A 17,402-nucleotide genomic window follows, 5' to 3' on the forward strand; every position below is an offset into this window, starting at 1 on the left:
GACCAAGGCACATTTTCACCGCCATGTTCGTGAAGCAATAGTCTCACTGTGTCCCCAGCAGCAACAGCGTTATCGGCACCCACGTGACACGAGCCCGGGTGTCCATCAGCGGTAGCCCCGATCAAAACTGCGTTCTTCCGGTCCGTATCAGTCACGTTACACACTGAGCTACCCTCAGCATTTATAGCCTGTAGAGTGTTGTAAATGTGTGGCCGCTTGGTCTAAAGCATGAACTGTCTTCGGTCGCTCGAACGTTGGGATCGTGGGTTCAAATTCCCACTCAAGGCATGGATGCTTGTGTGCGTTTCTTCTGTGTATAGGTAGTGGCCTTGCGACTGGCTGATCCCCCGTCCATGGAGTCCTACCCACTGTGTATAAATTAAGAAACAGAAGAAGCGGCCAACGTCCACAGGGACTGTAGGGCCACAGATAGATAAGAGTGTTATACACGAAGCCACGGGGAGCACGCGGTAGCGAAGTTGGTTGAGGCACTATGCTACAAGCCGGAAGGTCGCAGGTTCGAGTCCTGTTAAGGTAGACTCTTTTCAACTGACCTAATCCTTCCAGGCGCACTATGGCCCTGGGGTCGACTCAGCCTCTGACAGAAATGAGTACCAGGAATCTTCCTGGGGCTAAGGGGCGACCGGCGCGTAAGGCTGACAACCTTACCGCTATCTGTGAGCCGATTGTCAAGAGAAAATGTGGGAGCCTCGACGTCTCTCAACCCTACGGATCTCCACGGCCAGTTACAAGGCCATGCGTCATGCGCTGCAGACGAAATGAAAGTTATAATTACAAGATGAGATTCCGTTAACGAATTGTATCAGGGTAAAGCCACTCACAGCTGTTTGCTGCACCAACTTCAAGAGTCATGGGAAACCAATGTAACGTGAGCAACTGTCAGCTTATAAGAATTATTACAGGGGGAGCACTCTTTCATCGAGAACAGAGTTAGCTTCGGACTATTTTTGATGCAGTGCCTGAATAGGAGAGCGCCGTGTCAGTATGATCAGTCGATAATAAAACCCACGTATTTCTTGATAGGCGGCTTCTAAGAGGCAGCAGCGTGTTCAGAAGTTCGGGACACAACAAAACCTGAGGTGCTCTATGCGTTGAGTGCCCTGAGAGGTGCCGCCGTCTGGTGTGGTAAAAACGTATGCGGTAATGAGACGCTGGAGACAAAAGAAATGTATAAACGTGCCGGTCCCTCCAGCTCAGTCGGAAGAAGAGGAAATACACGCTGCTTAGAACAGTCCCGCCTCAGAGAAGTGCTCTCACGTAACTCCGTGCAGCGCGGCAGGTACTAGGGTACCACTACCTGAAGTTCGCAGGTTCGAGCCCTACGAATCAAGAGAAGGAAGCTGACATGCCTACTGAACCGCAGAGACAAAAGTACGGTTTCCCGTTTCTTGTGACACCAGGAACTTAATTATCAAATTATGCGGCGTCACATCCCACAAAACCGTAGAGAAGCAACGGTATCCTTCTCAGTTAGGTAGTTAACCACTATACCACTATGGTTATTGGGAAGTGGAGGTATAACTCCACCATTCTTGACTTCGGCAATAAATAGAGATGAGTGGTCAGCTTCACGCCCAGGTCGCTTTACCGCCAGGGATAGAGTCCACGGGTAGGAAGCTAAGTGGACCCCAGAGCCGGTCTGGACTCTGTGGAGAAGAGAAGAACCCCTTGCCCTCGTCGGGAACCGAACCTCGGTGGTGCAGTTCTGAGCCCTCTTGCTTTGCCGACTGATACAGCGCTGTTCGCCGGCAGGAGACTACAACTTTAACTAAGTTTACGTTTTGCTTTACGTCCTGTGCTGTAACTGAGCCTGCTAATCTGGACGCCACAGTGCAGAGACCGGGGGGGGGGCGCCTCTTCCATAACTTCACTTCAGATGACCACTGCGAGACCAAACTTTTCTCACCGCCTCCATCACACTTTCCCTGGGCCCCTGTGAGGTACACAAAGAGGTTACACATGTAATAGAGGGACCCGGGATAGCTCAGTCGGTATAGCGGCTGGCTATGGGCTGGCCAACAGAGGGGTGGGATTTCGAGTCCCGGTGGGTTCAAGAATTTTCACTTCTCCATGTCGTCCAGACCGGCTATGAGGTCCACCCAACTTCCTATCCAATGCGTACTAGGGGCTCTTTATCCGGGGTGTAAAGCGGCCGGAGTGTGAAGCTCACCACTCACCTCCAGCTTGTGCCGAGGTCAAGAAAACATGGATCTATGCATCCACTCTCACCTACGTCTTTACTGCGTATTGTTTAAATATTTTTGTAGAGGGTCAACCTTACCTTTACTGTACTGAGGAGCTGATATACAGATTTGCGGACTCATGTACTGGGATGCCTTTTCATGGTGGCGACAAGCCGAAACGCATACAGGTATGTCACATACTTTATGTTTATGTGACATACATAATGATAAAGATTTAGATTACACGTTTCCACGGTCGTATTCTTCAAATTATTATGTCTCTGATTGTCACGCCGTGCATTTTGGTAAGTAAAATGGAAGATGAAAACAGGATTTTCATCCTAAATGCTAATATCCATCTACCAGACCACGCTGTGTCACAAAACAAGAAGACTACAGCATGATAACTAGAAAGAAACTCCGTTAAATTGAAGCAGCGATCTATGCAGGAGCGTCAGCACACGACACTGCAGCTCGGGGTGACAAACACCGGGGTCCCGGAATATGTCCATGTTTTCAAGTTCACTGGAGTGGAGTTGGAGACGCTGAGAGCCAGCGATGGGGCGGAATAGAATCAAGGGATAGGTTTACTCAGCACCGCGGTTTCGTGCACATAAAGGGGTGAAGGAGGGTTACAGTATACCTGGCTAGAGCGCTCTCATGGTAGCACCACTCATGCGCACTGAATTACAAGAAGGGGAAGGGTGTCAGGTTCTAACAGCCAGAAGTCTGCTTCAAGAGTTCCCATAGTTCGGGCTGAGCTCCTGAAGAGTGTAGGAAGCCCGCTGTGTAAGAACTGCCACTGGAGCTCCGATTTATTTCCAAGGAAAGATAAAAGATGTTACAAAATCTAAGTAATCTTTCTCGTCACAAATTACAGCTGAATGCAGCTGAAAGACTGGGCTCCACATGTTCCGAAAACTGGCAGTTTGGTTTTCAGTTGTAGAGGTTATGTAGCGCCGAAGGGCAGGCTGAAGAATTTGAACGGATATGGACGAACGTGGTTATGGCATAACAGCAAATATTCCATATTCCAGACACTGAAAAATGACTTTCGATGATTTAGTTATGGGTCTAGCACAAAAGAGCATCTCATTCCGTTTGATTTTAGAGGAATCAATTTACTGAAATAACAAACTGCTGCTCGTCACACAGCGACCATTTATTTTCGAACCTATTGTAACCTAGTGTCTTCCCAGACATTTTGAGGGGGGGGGGTGTTATTTGTTGAACCTGTAACCGTTCTCTAACTAGCCCAAGTGAAGGCAGAAAAGGCCGGTTCAATCTGCAATCGCTTCGGGCTCTGCCCAGTTCCCAAACCTGGCTGACAACAAAGGCAGGGCTTCGCATCTTCACTCATACTAGTTAAGTAAATTAACTGTAACCGTGTAACAGCCGCACACACAGTTCTTCCTGAGGTGGGGTGAGACTGAGTCCATTTGGTACGTCATAGGAGAAAACCCCCCTCAGTGTCACTTTGTTCATCACAAACACTACATGACCTGGCCTGGGATTGAACTCGGGCCATCGCGACTAACCGCTTGAGCCATGGCACGGCCTCCCTGCCGAATATGATTAGGCCAGGCGCCCCACCGTGTACATGGTCAACAAATACAAAGATATCGCTTGTTCGTCTGTCCTGTCTGGAGGCGGCGATAGCCGTAGGTAGCGTCTTTATTGGAACGTCTGTTCGTTCCTGCCGTACTCTCTTGCTGTGCTCGGAGAGAAACCTCTCCATTCTGAACGTGCAAAATATTGTCCCGCGCTCAGGGCACGGGGACTGTCCTCTCCACGGATTCCGGCAAGTAGTCACGCTGTGTGCAGGCAACCTTACGGAGGAGAAATACCTTGTGCTCAACGACGTCTGTGGGTACGGAAATTTTGGTAACCTGTAAGATACGTGTATTTCCAACCGGCAAAGAGAATCTAGCGACTTCCAAACGAGGGCGAGACGACCTACGTCACTAACTGACGATGACGCACCCTCGTCCCCTTAGTAGACGCTCCTATCGCGCGAATTTTCCGCGTATTGCCAGCGTGTTATGGCGTCTTTATTTACTGCCCTCAATCTGACTGCTCGCCCTCTCTCGTCTTCACATATTCGACACGATCCATTTGATTAGCCTGTATGGGTATTCCACCTACCGTAGTTAAGCAATAACTCCGTAAACACGTTCCCGCTGCAACGAAAACACACGCAACAATAGAGTTGCTAGAAGCGTCGTTTTCTATGCTGAAAGTGTCGTGTCAAAGGAAGGTAGGATATTAGTTCTTCCCAGATCGACTCCAAGTTAGGTCATTGAATTTTCAATAGATCTAATACTTCCAGTCGCACTGCGGTCCTGGGGTCGACTCAGCATCTAGAGGAAATGAGTATGAGCAATCTTCCTGGAGGGTAAAGGGTAGCCGGCTTGTAAGACTTGACAACCTCACCGTCATCTGTGAGCCGATTGTCTAGAAAATGTGGGAGCCTCGACGTCTCACAACCCTATGGGCCTCCACGACCTGTTATAGGGATAGCTTTACTTACTTTTTCCTTGTTATCATCAATATTCAAAAGAAAATTTAAAATTGATTTAAAATTGAAGCACTGTTTCAGAATATTTCTACAGGCAAGTAAAATATGGATTTATCGCAGGACTTTTGTAGTCCGCGGAGGGGAATTAGACAGAAAAAGGTGGAGAAAGGGTAACTTCTCATGGAACCAAACGCCACTCCTTCTGTGATGGTCGTTAGAGGAAACAAACCTCTGGTACTTCAACAGCGCACACGAACATTCAGTGTCCAACACGGAAGTGTTAACGCAACACGACGAAACATTACATACGTGTTATGTAGCGGGGCGTAGAGGTGAAGTTCCACCTGTTCAGTACCTATACAGTGAACGGAGGTGATCGTGCAGGTTGGCGAGAAAAAGGAGCCCTTCGAAACCGACTGGGGTAGAAGGTTCTGTGCTGGCGAAGAGGGTAATCTTGACGCTCCAACCGGGAATCGAACCCCGCCCGTCACTTTATGGCCTCAAGCAACCCTCACCATAACAAATGCTGCTGGAGTGCTCTGATGTCTGGGAGGATGACATAAAGTTATTGCATGGGGGTAAATACGGCGCACTGACACACCCCTGCACTAACTCACAGCGTTATACATCTCGAAACCCCTTCTCACTCCACCTCATCTGGCGTCTGTACCATCTCTTCTTGTACCACCAACTCCAAGCACCCCAATCCTTCAACCCCTCCCACCAAACCGCCACAGTCCTCTAATTTCTTTCCCCGTCTACCCACGAACCTCAGCCCAAACGGAGGCACGTCAGTCAGTCGCCTGCTACACTCATCCCCCTGCCACTTCTTCAACCCCCTCGAGTATTCTCTTACTTTGCAGCATCCCCATCCTACACCCTTGTCTTGTTTTCTAGTTCCACCCTTTCTGGCTGCCTGAACCCCTTCCCACCCTACGGCTATGTCTACTGCTACCCTTCCCCAAAAGCACCTCCAGCCCACCCCCATTGGAGTGGGCTCAACTTCCTCTCCCTCCCCCTCCAGATCGATCCGTGAAGTTAGGCTTCTCTGCGCACAACTTGCTCCGGGCTACAGAAGCGGGCGCGGGAGTATCGCTCCATCCATTCCTAAACTCGGCATTGGATTCTGGTGGCTGGTTAGCTTCACGTTCCGGTCGCTTTACTCCGAGGAAAGAGCCCCCCGGTACCCTTTGGATAGGAAACTGTGTGGACCCCAGAGCCGGTCTGGACGACGTGGAGAAAATTCTTGACCCTATAGGGACTCGAACTCCGATCCCTCTGTCATCCAGCCCGTAGCCAGTTAGTAGTAATGCATGTGCTTACGGCCGCGCCATAGCTCAAGCGGTTAGTCGCTGACTTCCCACTGCGGTGGCCCGGGTTCGAGCCCGGGTCTCGTCAAGTGGGATTTGTGGTGGACAAAGTGGCTCCTGGGCAGGTTTCATCCGAGTACTTCGGTTTCCCCTGCCAATCTTCATTCCACTAAATTCTACATCATCATAATAGCCCGGGCAGGCTATAATAGGCCAATGAGTGGCCGACGTGCGGAGTGGACCCAGCTGGACTCCACCCACAATTACACGAAATAAAAAAAATGCATGTGTTTTGGACATATCATCTGGGATAGGTGTTAAATGAATGTAAGACAATATTCTGATACCAGTTCTAGTAAGTAAACACATTGCTGGAACTAATGTCGTCCATTTTTGGGAACCCGAAGGACCAAAATGTGGTCTCCCAGAGAAAGTCAGAACCTTTATTCTTTGTTCTACATTTATTGCGGCTCCGTCGCATGTTAATGCAAACGACGATTTTGCAAATGGCGAATCAGAGAGAGAGAGAGAGAGAAATAAAAAACTTGAAGGAGAAAGTTTTTCAGACCACTGCCGAAGGTACCCAGACCACCGCATCCTCACGTCAGCTTGACGCATTTTTATTAATTTAAACAACTGCCACACAAGCTTCATAAAACTGATAACTCGGTATTTGTTCCACTTACAGAAACACGAAACTACATTTTCCACATATACTAATAGTTTCATGTTCTCCATTTCTTTGGTTATGAACGAAAAAACAAACGATTGAACAGTATTCCGCGCATTTTCCTTACGGCGTCGGATAGTCACGTGGCTGATGAATTGGGGAATATTTGGAAGGAAGTGGTCGTGATCTAACTCAGATACTATTCCAGTATTTTCCTGAAGGGGCTGAGAAAAACGACTAAAGACTTTCGCCGTTGTCCTGGCCAAGAGTCGAATAGAGCATCTGATGGGCACAAAGTACAGACAGTTGCCTTCAAAGAACCAGTTCAGTGAAGACCACGCTGGTACACGTATTCGTGAAGGACGCAGGATGGCATCTAGTGGCCTGAACTTGACGTCGGCTTGCATAAAACTTAGTCAATTCAGTATCATGGGCGCCGGCAGGAAGGATACAAACTAGACACCTACCCCCTTTCCTGTATTTTTGGTGAAAAAGTCAAAATTGAAGGGAAGAAACAAATATATCAGATATTAATAATAAAAATTATCAGTACTTCATAATTCTTCTATTCTGAGTGATGTAGGGAGACCATCTAAGTAATACTGTGACATGATGCCCAAAACACGGAATAGTGAAGTCAGAATAGACGTTTATTGCTAGGCAACGACTTTGTAAACACGTTCCCACCGCAACGTATACGCAAGCAACAATCGAATAACTTCCGTTGCAATGCAACTGCGCTGTAAACATGCCTTCTCAACAACAGTGAGGCTCAGTTTTTTGCGTGATCCGTGCAAAATGGTTATAAAGAAGATTTCAGTTAAGAAGAGTTAGTCGAGTTGCGAGACGCCAGCCGTCGGGATATGAACTCGGAATTGAATTGAGTTGGCAGTTGCAGAATAATAGCAAGAAAGGAACTAGGCTGTAATAATAAGACTACATATGTGATTTGAAGTGACAAACTGTTATAAATCCGTTTCCAGGATACGACTAGTAACGACTGAGAATCCTAGTGCGTGCGCAACGGTGATATAAAGTCTGTAGAACAGTAATAGCGCTGTATTTCCTGTAGTCCCTAGCTGTGTGAATGTATAAGGTGCAATAAATCCAATCATCCAATCCAAAACCCATCTTATAAGTCACGCATAAACACCTACACGTGACAATATTAAACGCTTTAAACTCAAGTATGTAAGTAAATTAAACAAAATAGACCACTGTAGGTCGCGGTGCAAGGCCCGAGAAGGCCTACCCCTCATATATGAAAGTAAATTATATGACTGCTGCACTTGGAAATCTGAACGCCCCCCCCCTTCCTTGGAAAATATTTCTGTGTTGTCCATAGTCAGTATTTTTTATATCTGCACTTGAGCCCGGAGATGTACGCACGCACAGTGGAGTCAGCTTCATCGCAGTGGCAGAAAGGTAAGACCATGAAATCGCTAATAAAACGAGAGGCTGCTGTGAGGCACCGGGCAGTTACTTTACCACGGACGAGCCTCTCTGCCTCCCACGTAGCGTAATACGATTTTCTCAACGAAAAACACACCGGCAGAGGCGTTCGTTGTCCCTCTGCGACTCGAGTAAAAATAACTTGCTGTCAACATGGCGGAGACGTAGAAGGTAGTCCACCCACCACGCACGGGTGTGCGGTGTTTTGCCTAATACACACGGTGGGCATGATAAGCTGCAATGCATGCACAAAACAAGAATGCAAAGGTACAACCAGCCCACTGCGCATGTTCCGGCCACAGACCGACACAGCTTACGCTCCGGGCAAAGCAAATTATCAGACGTGACCTGTGACGGCAGACGGGAGGGAAGACAACTAATTTTAGATGAAATTATTATAGTGTACAGAGAAATTTTAAAAACAGCGAACTTAATAACCAGTGATAAACTAATCAAATAATCGCCTAATTGATTCGTTCACAGACTATGCAAGCAATTAACTGATTAATGGATTGCCTAACTTAACTGAATGAGTAACAAACTAGTCGAAGCACCTCACTGGTTGGCTGATAACCTAACCAGCCGACCAAAAAGTTGACTTCCCGACTACTTTACTACCATTTCTTCTGCAGTCAAAAGTTGTTAGCAGGTTTCACAGAATGTCTGTTCTCATAAAGTTCAACGGAACATGTCATTGCTTGTTATACTGTTTATGAGTGAGTTTTTTTGTTATTACTCCCCCTGTACTCCCCCATATTCCCTTTCAATCCGTGGTTTTTAGTCCGCAAGCGAACTATACCGACCCAGCGACCGCCGCTTGTCGGTAAAGTTAGTGCCAGCTTTTGCGGATTGAGGGTGTCGCATGGTCAGCGCAACGGATTCCCACGGCTGTTAATTTCAGTTTTCTAGACCGGAATTCCATTTCTCTTCTATATATCATCGAGTGATGCGTCGGAGTACACGTATAACGCAATCTCCCACGAATAACACGGACAAACAGTAGGTGGCAAACCGTTCCTAAGAGGAAATTACGCTTCACATATGAGCATTAAAATATTATGAGCGTTAACAGGATAGACACGTGCAACAAAACATTCATTCGCCGTGTTAAGGCGCTGCAATTCCTTACAATGGTAACGTGAAATTGCCTGATGACAACGATAAATTTCACGCATTCAAACTTTCTTTACGCGTCAGAAAAGCAGGACCTCTTTATCACTACCATTCTACTATCCGCAGGCAGGTTAGCAATTACAAGCTTATGCAGTACCGAATTCAAAGAGAGGACGACTGTGCAGGTTGAAGTGCTAATGAGTGATCTGGAAGCGATCGTGTTCTTCGCTTCGAAAAAACAAAACAATCTCCGTGGCTCTAGGCCGCAAGCGAACTATACCGACCGAGCGACTGCCGCTTGTCGGCGAAGTTAGTGCCAACTTTAGCGGATAGAGGGCGTCGCGTGGTCAGCGCAACGAATCCCCACGGCCGTTAATTTCGGTTTTCTAGATCGGAGCCGCTATTTCCTTGAAATAGCTCTTCAATTACCCCTCACAAGGCTGAGTGGACCCCGTTCCAGACCCACTGCCTCTCACTGCCTCTCAGAAAATCTGATAGCGCCGGGAATCAAACCCGGACCTCTGGATCTGTAGCCAGGAACGCTGACCACTAGACCACAGAGGCGGTCGTCCTTCGCCTCGAAAGACCGAAAGACACGAAATATATCGCCTATAATAATTCTGCATTACCTTTGTGACACGATATATTCATGCTACTTTTGCCTTAAACATGAGGGATCAGTCGGTACAGTGACCGGCTGCGGGCTGAATGGCAGATGGATCAGAGTTCGAGTCCCGGTAGGGTCAAGAGTTTGCTCTTCACAACAGCGTAAAGAACGATTCTGGGGTCGACCCAACCTCCTATCCAATGGTTACATAGTACCCTTTCCCCGGCGGTAAAGCGGCAGGGACGTAAGCTGACCACTCGCCTCAAACTAGTGCCGAGTTCAAGAGTACGTGGATCTATACATCCACTCCTCCATACGCTTTCATGGAGTAGTGCTTAATTAGTTTATTGCAGAGACAACTTCACCTTTTAAACGTTGTCTTGAACGTACATTTTGTTTTCAGGAACTGAAGTTCAGTGACGAGGCCTGAATTGAGAACAGGCAGAGGTTAAATTGAATGTTCACATTCCAGAAGTAAGGAGGGCGCAGAAGAATCAGACATTATATGAAACCCGTCAAAAGTGACGTGAAACTTATCAAAAACGATTTCAGTTTTCAGTTCTTTAAGGAATTACTGTTTCTGCCCCCCTCCCCTGATGAGGGAGATCCCAAATTGTTGGCACGGTGGAGCCCAAGCGGTGAGTCACGCAGCGCAGGGTTGACTAGCAAGAACAACTGCATGGGGATGGTTGGGGGAGCCACTTAAGGGTGCCGTGGGCGAACGATACTTTCAAGAAAGGATTTATTTTTTTGCAGGGATGACCTGATGGCTTGTAAGCCTGTCTTCGGGAGCAGCGGAAATGTTTATTTAAGAGAGAATGAGAGGTTCTGTGTTAGCAATTTGCTTTTCTTTATAAATAAATGACGTAAGTAGCATAGTTGTTGAGGCACTATACTACAAGCCGAAGAGTCGCGGGTTCGAGTCCGATGAGGTGGATTTTTTCAATTGACCTAAACCTTCCAGGCGCACTATGGGGTCGACTCAGCCTCTAACAGAAATGAGTACCAGGAATCAACCAGTGAGGCTGTAGTTATTGTAGTTACGAGTTGTATTTATAAGTGTTCAATAACTCCAATATCCTATCCTAAACCCCGTCGACAGACACACACACACACACACACACGCGTGACAATGTTTTTTATTGTGGATCCTTTCATGTCGCTTTGAAAAATGTTACAGGGCGGTGTTACTTTGATACACTAAAACACATTTAGTGTCGTGAGTAGGTGAGGTTGGAAATGGATTCGGATTGATGGATGTACAAGACATTTCAAAATGGCCGATCAGAAGTCCTAACAGACACGGCTTGCCTCTCTCCAGTGTTTCGGGTTTGAACAGTTAGTCCGATTGAAATGACTCAACTTGAGACGAAAGCTAACGGATGGAGCAGTTTCCTCCGAAATGCTGGTGCTTGTAACAAACTGCACGGTGTAATATCCCAATAGGCCGTAATCTTAATTCTGGGCAGATATTCATGTAGCATCTAAATGAGAGTAACTGACATGAATCGCGTTCAACACCGCCAGCACGTGGACTTGCGGAAGGCCTGTTGCCTCCCTTGTCAGGGACAAACATGTGTGGAGGTCTGAAATAGGATGTGAGGATCGAGCAGAAGTCTGCTGATTTGAATAGTGTCACTAACTGTTTGCGAGCCGCGTGTTGGGCACCGCGCATTGTCTGAGGTACGTTCGGTATAGGTCCTATATGACGTTTCGGAAACTGCGTATCTTTTTATCGATAAGTAAAAATATTGGGAAATGCATCTAGGCCCGACAGACCGAACCCACTGGACCAAGTTCCACGCGTTTCTATCGGACTTAGCAGAGCGCGCAATTTCCCGTATTTGCACCTGAGGGAGGAAATGACATTACACTTCTCGGAAAACTGGGATTACTGGTTTGATTCCTGCTTGGGTATGTGTCCTCTTAGTTTCCTGTGATGACATGTTTTACTTTTATAGCAATTATAGATATAATGTGCCATGAAGCGTCAAACGTAATGATTTGCTGCTGAACAACGCCAATGGATCCGTACTGACTGAAAAAATGATTACGTGACGTCAGCAGTAAACCATGAACATCTATATTACCACGTACATTAGGTAAGTAAAGTAAAAAAAAAGTAAAGCTATTCCTGTAACAAGCCGTGAAGGGCCATAGGGTTGTGAGATGTTGAAGGTCCCACATTATCTAGACAATCAGCTCAAAGATGGCGGTAAGGTTGTCAGCCTTACGCTACGGCCTTCTTTCCTTTAAACGATATTTCTTATGTGTTTTCAACCATTTCCTTTCTCTCAATTAGTAACGAAAGTGACGCAAATCAGTAACTAGAGATGTTAATATAATGAAGGAACACGAATACTTCACAGAGGTTACGGAAATCACTAGTCCATGGATGCAGAAATGGCCGGTTCTTCAACAATTTTCAGTGATTATGTCCTCTGGCTTCTTATAATTTAAAATAAACGCTGAAGTTGTGAAAGTTAAAGGCATCTTATAGCTACGAATATTATGTTTCGTCCTATCTCCGGTAACAAGGACAAGCTCTAGCGATTGGGCCCAACTGAGTAGGATTTATGAAGACGGAGACAGAATCCAGTCTCCGAAACGCTGTATTTTGAGACATAAACAGGACGGTGGATAATGTCCAGAACGTACGAGTAATATCTGTATCAATGTAACATCGTCACAAACTTTTAGATCATATTTGCACCTGGCAGGATTTACACTTTGGGGAGTAGTGGTTGGTATTTACGTGAAATGTCTCCCTCGTAGATGGGAGCAACCTGCACGCCAGTCACTGGCCATACACGCTACCTGAGCGGCTTTATCATGAAGCACGGAGGATTTAGTCTGTCGTGACAGGTACGCTCTTCTGTATTGTAATGATGAGTATTCGGAATCAGCCCGGCGTTCAAGCGCATATCGTCTCCATGTAGGCTGTCGGCCGGGCAAGCTGAGCTTCATCTGGAGAGAACTTTCTTTATTGCTAGTGGGGGTGGGACTAAGTCTCTCGTACTGCGGTCACTTCTGGCCTATTGTACCAGCCCCAGATGATAGGTGAGGGTGATTGTGGAGTAGTTGGTGGAATGAAGATTGGCAGGGGAAACCGAAGTACTCGGAGAAAACCTGCCCCAGCTCCACTTTGTCCACCACAAATCCCACTTGACCAGACATAGGATCGAACCCGGGCCGCCGCGGTGGGAAGCCAGTGACTAACCACTTGAGGTATTGCGTGGCCTTCTGGAGAGGATACTGTAGCATGCAGACCCGTTTCCAAGTAATGACTCCGTAAACAACGGCCGTTGCTAGGTAATGATCGCAAAAGATTCATAACACGCACCAGTGGATAACTGGAAAGCGGTGTTCTCTATGTGGTCTGTGCGACAGCTAAGTAACACAATACAAGAAATGTTGTAGAGGTGTCTTCCATGCGGTCCGTGCCGAGATGTTATACGGAGGACATTAATTCGTGGACTGCAGTGAGTTAGAGAACCGCTGTGGTTCAGTCGTTGTGAGTTGTTGCTGTTAGAAGCTGGTAGCTGGGGTACGGGAACCCAGAATAAGGGGAACGTCCGCCGTTGGAAGCCGCTACCAGGTAATGACTGATGAAGACATGGCAGGCTGAGAAGACTTAGTATGTGATGTAGTGAACTGTAGAGTGTGTGAACTAGCGATAGCGCTATAGTTACTTGCAGTTACTATTTGTAAGTGTTCAATAAATCCAGTGACCAATTCAAACCCCGTCTAGTGTCACTATCATGTGATAATATATTCTTCCGAAACTTCGGGTTCTTCCCGAACTGCACTGCAGCTCTTCACAGTCACCGACTCCAGATACTCAAGTCCAACCCAATTTGTCACAGAGTCAAAGTCTTCACACAAATCCAAGGCAGAGCGTTGTATTGTAATGCAAGGGCGCCTTTACGAGACACCAAAGAGAAGTTCGGAAATTTGAATGGAACGGAAAACAAGAAACATTCTCGGAATGAAACCCGGGTGAAATGGATATTGTAAAGGGCCAATCGAAGTCAGATATAGAAGAAGACATATACACACAGTCGCATTCGAAAATCCGAGACATAATGTTATATTTTAGTGTAACACATCACTCGCCCACCACGAACATCACGTCCAACGAATAAGTCCCAACGCAAATAAAAGTATCCTTCAAAGCTGCATACAGAGAGGCGCATGGATATGAGGAAGGCACCCTAACAAAAACAGAAGGAACAAGAGACGCCGATAGAGGAATTGCACCTGACACCCGCTGATGACGAGTGCACTCCTGTACTGAGATGCAACGGATAGTTGGGCTGTCTACTCAAATTGTCCTGACACTAATTCTAACACTGCCCTCCTCACTCATGCAGCTGAGCCCTTCTTGAGAAGCTGCCAATTGTACAGCTACTCAAGAAATTTCCAGCATTTTATGGAACCCGAAGGTACGTTACCGTGTTCACAAGAGCCATCTACCGGTCCCTATCCTGAGCCAGATCATTACAGTCCATCCCATCCCATCCTATCTCTCTGAGATCCATTTTAATATTGTTCTCCGCTTTGTTCTTGTCAGTAGTTTCCTTCCTTCTGGCTTTCCCACCAATATCCTATATGCATTTCTCCTCTCCCCAATTCGTGTTACATACCCTGCCCACCTCAACCTCCTTGACTTGCGCATTCTAGTTAAACTAGGAGAGAAGTGGTTTTAACACTACCGCCGAATTTTATTGTAAATTAGTTACAGCGAAGCAACCCACGACATATAATACGGTGGAAGATAGTCAGATATGGACGAAACAGGTGCTGCTAACGCGGACAGAGGAAGCAACACATGTGAGCGTAGCAATAACCACACATCCGTTCAACAAAGGCTGAAATAAATACATATGCATGTCACATTTGTCGTATTATTTTGATATTTTAGTAACATTTTCTAGCACAGGATTCTATTAATTACCATAATCAGAGACGTACTTACCTCGACGTCAATTTTGAGGGCGTCCTCGTCAGTGTAGCCCAGACTGCGCATGTGCTTCAGGTATGTGGTCGTGATGGGGAGACTGAAATCGATGTCAGGCGGTTCCACCAACTTCTTTAGGTGATTGTTGTTACGGATATGATTATTGTTGTTAAGACGCTGGTGATTAACACTAGATTTCAGTGTCATAGGTGTGGAATTGGCTCTCTGGTGGTGGTTGTTGTGATGATTATTGTTCAGCTGATGATGGTTGTTCATTCGTCGAGAATTTGTTGGGTTAGGGGAGGATTTCACAGTGACAGGGGATGGCAGGGTGAAGTTATCGGAATCGGTCGAGGGTGTAAGGGGTGTCTGTTCTACGTCTGATGGGGTGTGTGCAAGACTAGGACTAGGGGCGGGTTTGAGGGCGTTGGCTGCAGTAATTGGAGAAGGAGACCGGGGGCGACGCTGACAGTCTGTGCAACCCAGCAGGAAGCGGGTCACCGCCTCTCGGGGTAGAAACGCGTAGGTCTCCGTGATCTGGAAAGCATCAAGAATTCCTGCTGTCATATGCCATGCTTATGGATGTAGGACTGGGCACAAACAAAACAAACTCCATGGCTTTAGTCAGCAAACGAACTATACCGAGCGAGCGACCGCCGCTTGCCGGCGAAGTTAGTGCCAACTTTAGCGGATAGAGCGTCTCACGTGGTCAGCGCAACGAATCTCGACGGGCGTAAATCTCGGTTTCCTAGACCGGAGCCGCTATTTCCTTGAAATAGCTCTTCAATTATCCTCACGAGGCTGAGTGGACCCCGTTCCAGACACACTACTTCAGAGAATCTGGTAGCCTGGGGAATAGAACCCGGAACCTTTGGACCTGTAGCCAGGAACTCTGACCACTAGACCACAGAGGCGGTTCATTGAGGGACAGAGAAGAGAGAAACCGACAGGATCATCAGGGCAAGAAACCTTTGGGCCGAGATACGAACCGGAGACGTCAAGAACATGAAGATGGGAAATAAATACTAAAATAATAAAGCAAGAAGTTCTGGCAAGAACCAATCGCCTACTTTCCTTTGATATGACACGGACTGCATAGAAAACGAAACCAACAGAGGGGTACACACTGGCGCACAAACGGCTTGTTACCTAGCCACAAAGCCGTCCCATAGCTCAGGCGGTTAGTTGCCGGTCTTCTATCTCCGCGGCCCGGGTTCGAGTCCATGTCAGGTCATGCGGGATTTGTGGTGGACAAATTGGCACCGGGGCAGGTTTTCTCCGAGTACTTCGGTTTACCCTGCCAATTCTAATTCCACCGAATTCTCCATCATCATAATCACCGGGTCCAGGTACAATAGGCCAAATAGTGGTCGACGTACCAAGTGGACTCAATCCCAGCCCACTACAATAAACTAAAAAAACACCCTAAAATTAAACTACCTAGCAAAACAAAGGGGAGACACGCAGAGAGATAGAAAGACAATCTCATAAGCCTAGAAAAATAGGAAAGATACATAGATGGACAGACACGGATATACAGACAGACAGCAAGGTTATCACATAAGCCTCTTTCTTTAAATAAGGACTGAAGGATATTCCTAAGATTAGACGCACGATTGGTGATGTCATATCACCATTATCATCAGTAATGGTAGCAGTAGTTTAGTACTGGTGAAATTTATACTCAATTTATTGTGTATACAGTTGTTTATATTTACCATCTGGTGGGAATTTATAAAAATAGTGACAAAAGCACTGTACTCAGCAGTTTCATGTCCTTCAAACAGATTCATGGTGCTTCAGAGTATTGTAAAGAAAAAAAAAGTAAAGCTATCCCTGTAACAGGCTGTGGAGGCTGTGAGACGTCGAGGCTCCCACATCGAGACAGTTGGCTCACAGATGGCAGTAAGGCTGCATATAGTGCATGAAAATGTCTTATTTGTCTGGAGTTCCAAATTTGTGATAGCAGGTGCAGTAACAGAGACCGCAGCTTGGACAGCTTGTGGGCAGTGGCAGCAACCAATCCAGAGTTCTGTATGGGTGAGTGACTGACTGACAGGGGCGACTCACACAAGATGACAAACAAAACCAAAGGTGACCAACCTTTTCTGCTCGTGGCTGAAGTATTTCACCGTTACTAACCGGTTAACCGTTTTTCCGAACTACTCCTGTGCAAGCGTGGTGTGTCTGGTGATTCCCTTGCTGCAAGGCGAAAGTGACCTGCGCAGTACATTATTCTGTCATTTCTGCCGTAGTATATTACGACTTCACATTTACCGTGGGCTTCTGATCTGCGCAACCATAAGCTACGCCCGAAATTCTAATGACAGAGGATTCATTCAATTGTCTATTGTTTATTTAACGATGCTGTCAGTGTCTAGTGCTCAGAGTTCCTGTTACAGATCCAGAGGTCCGGGTTCGATTCCCGGTGCTACCAGATTCTTTCTGAGAAGTAGTGGGTCTGGAACGTGGTCTACTCAGCCTCGTGAGGATAACTGAGGAGCTGTTTCAAGGACATAGCGTCTCCGGTCTAGAAAACCAAAATTAACGGCCTTGGGGATTCGTTGC

The 17,402-nt window shown here is 46.8% G+C and overlaps 1 protein-coding gene across 1 annotated transcript in view; it reads right to left on the minus strand.

The window, feature by feature from the left end:
• The window catches only part of LOC111861826 (nucleolar protein 4), a 586,825-nt gene that overhangs the window by 283,420 nt on the left and 286,003 nt on the right, over positions 1–17,402 (minus strand). Inside the window, exon 3 of the mRNA XM_023846723.2 lies at positions 14,853–15,371. Within this exon, the coding sequence (XP_023702491.2) occupies positions 14,853–15,371 (519 nt within the window). The remainder of the gene's footprint in view (positions 1–14,852; positions 15,372–17,402) is intronic.

Source organism: Cryptotermes secundus, unplaced genomic scaffold, assembly GCF_002891405.2.
Source record: "Cryptotermes secundus unplaced genomic scaffold, Csec_1.0 scaffold756, whole genome shotgun sequence".
Lineage (NCBI taxonomy): Eukaryota > Metazoa > Arthropoda > Insecta > Blattodea > Kalotermitidae > Cryptotermes > Cryptotermes secundus.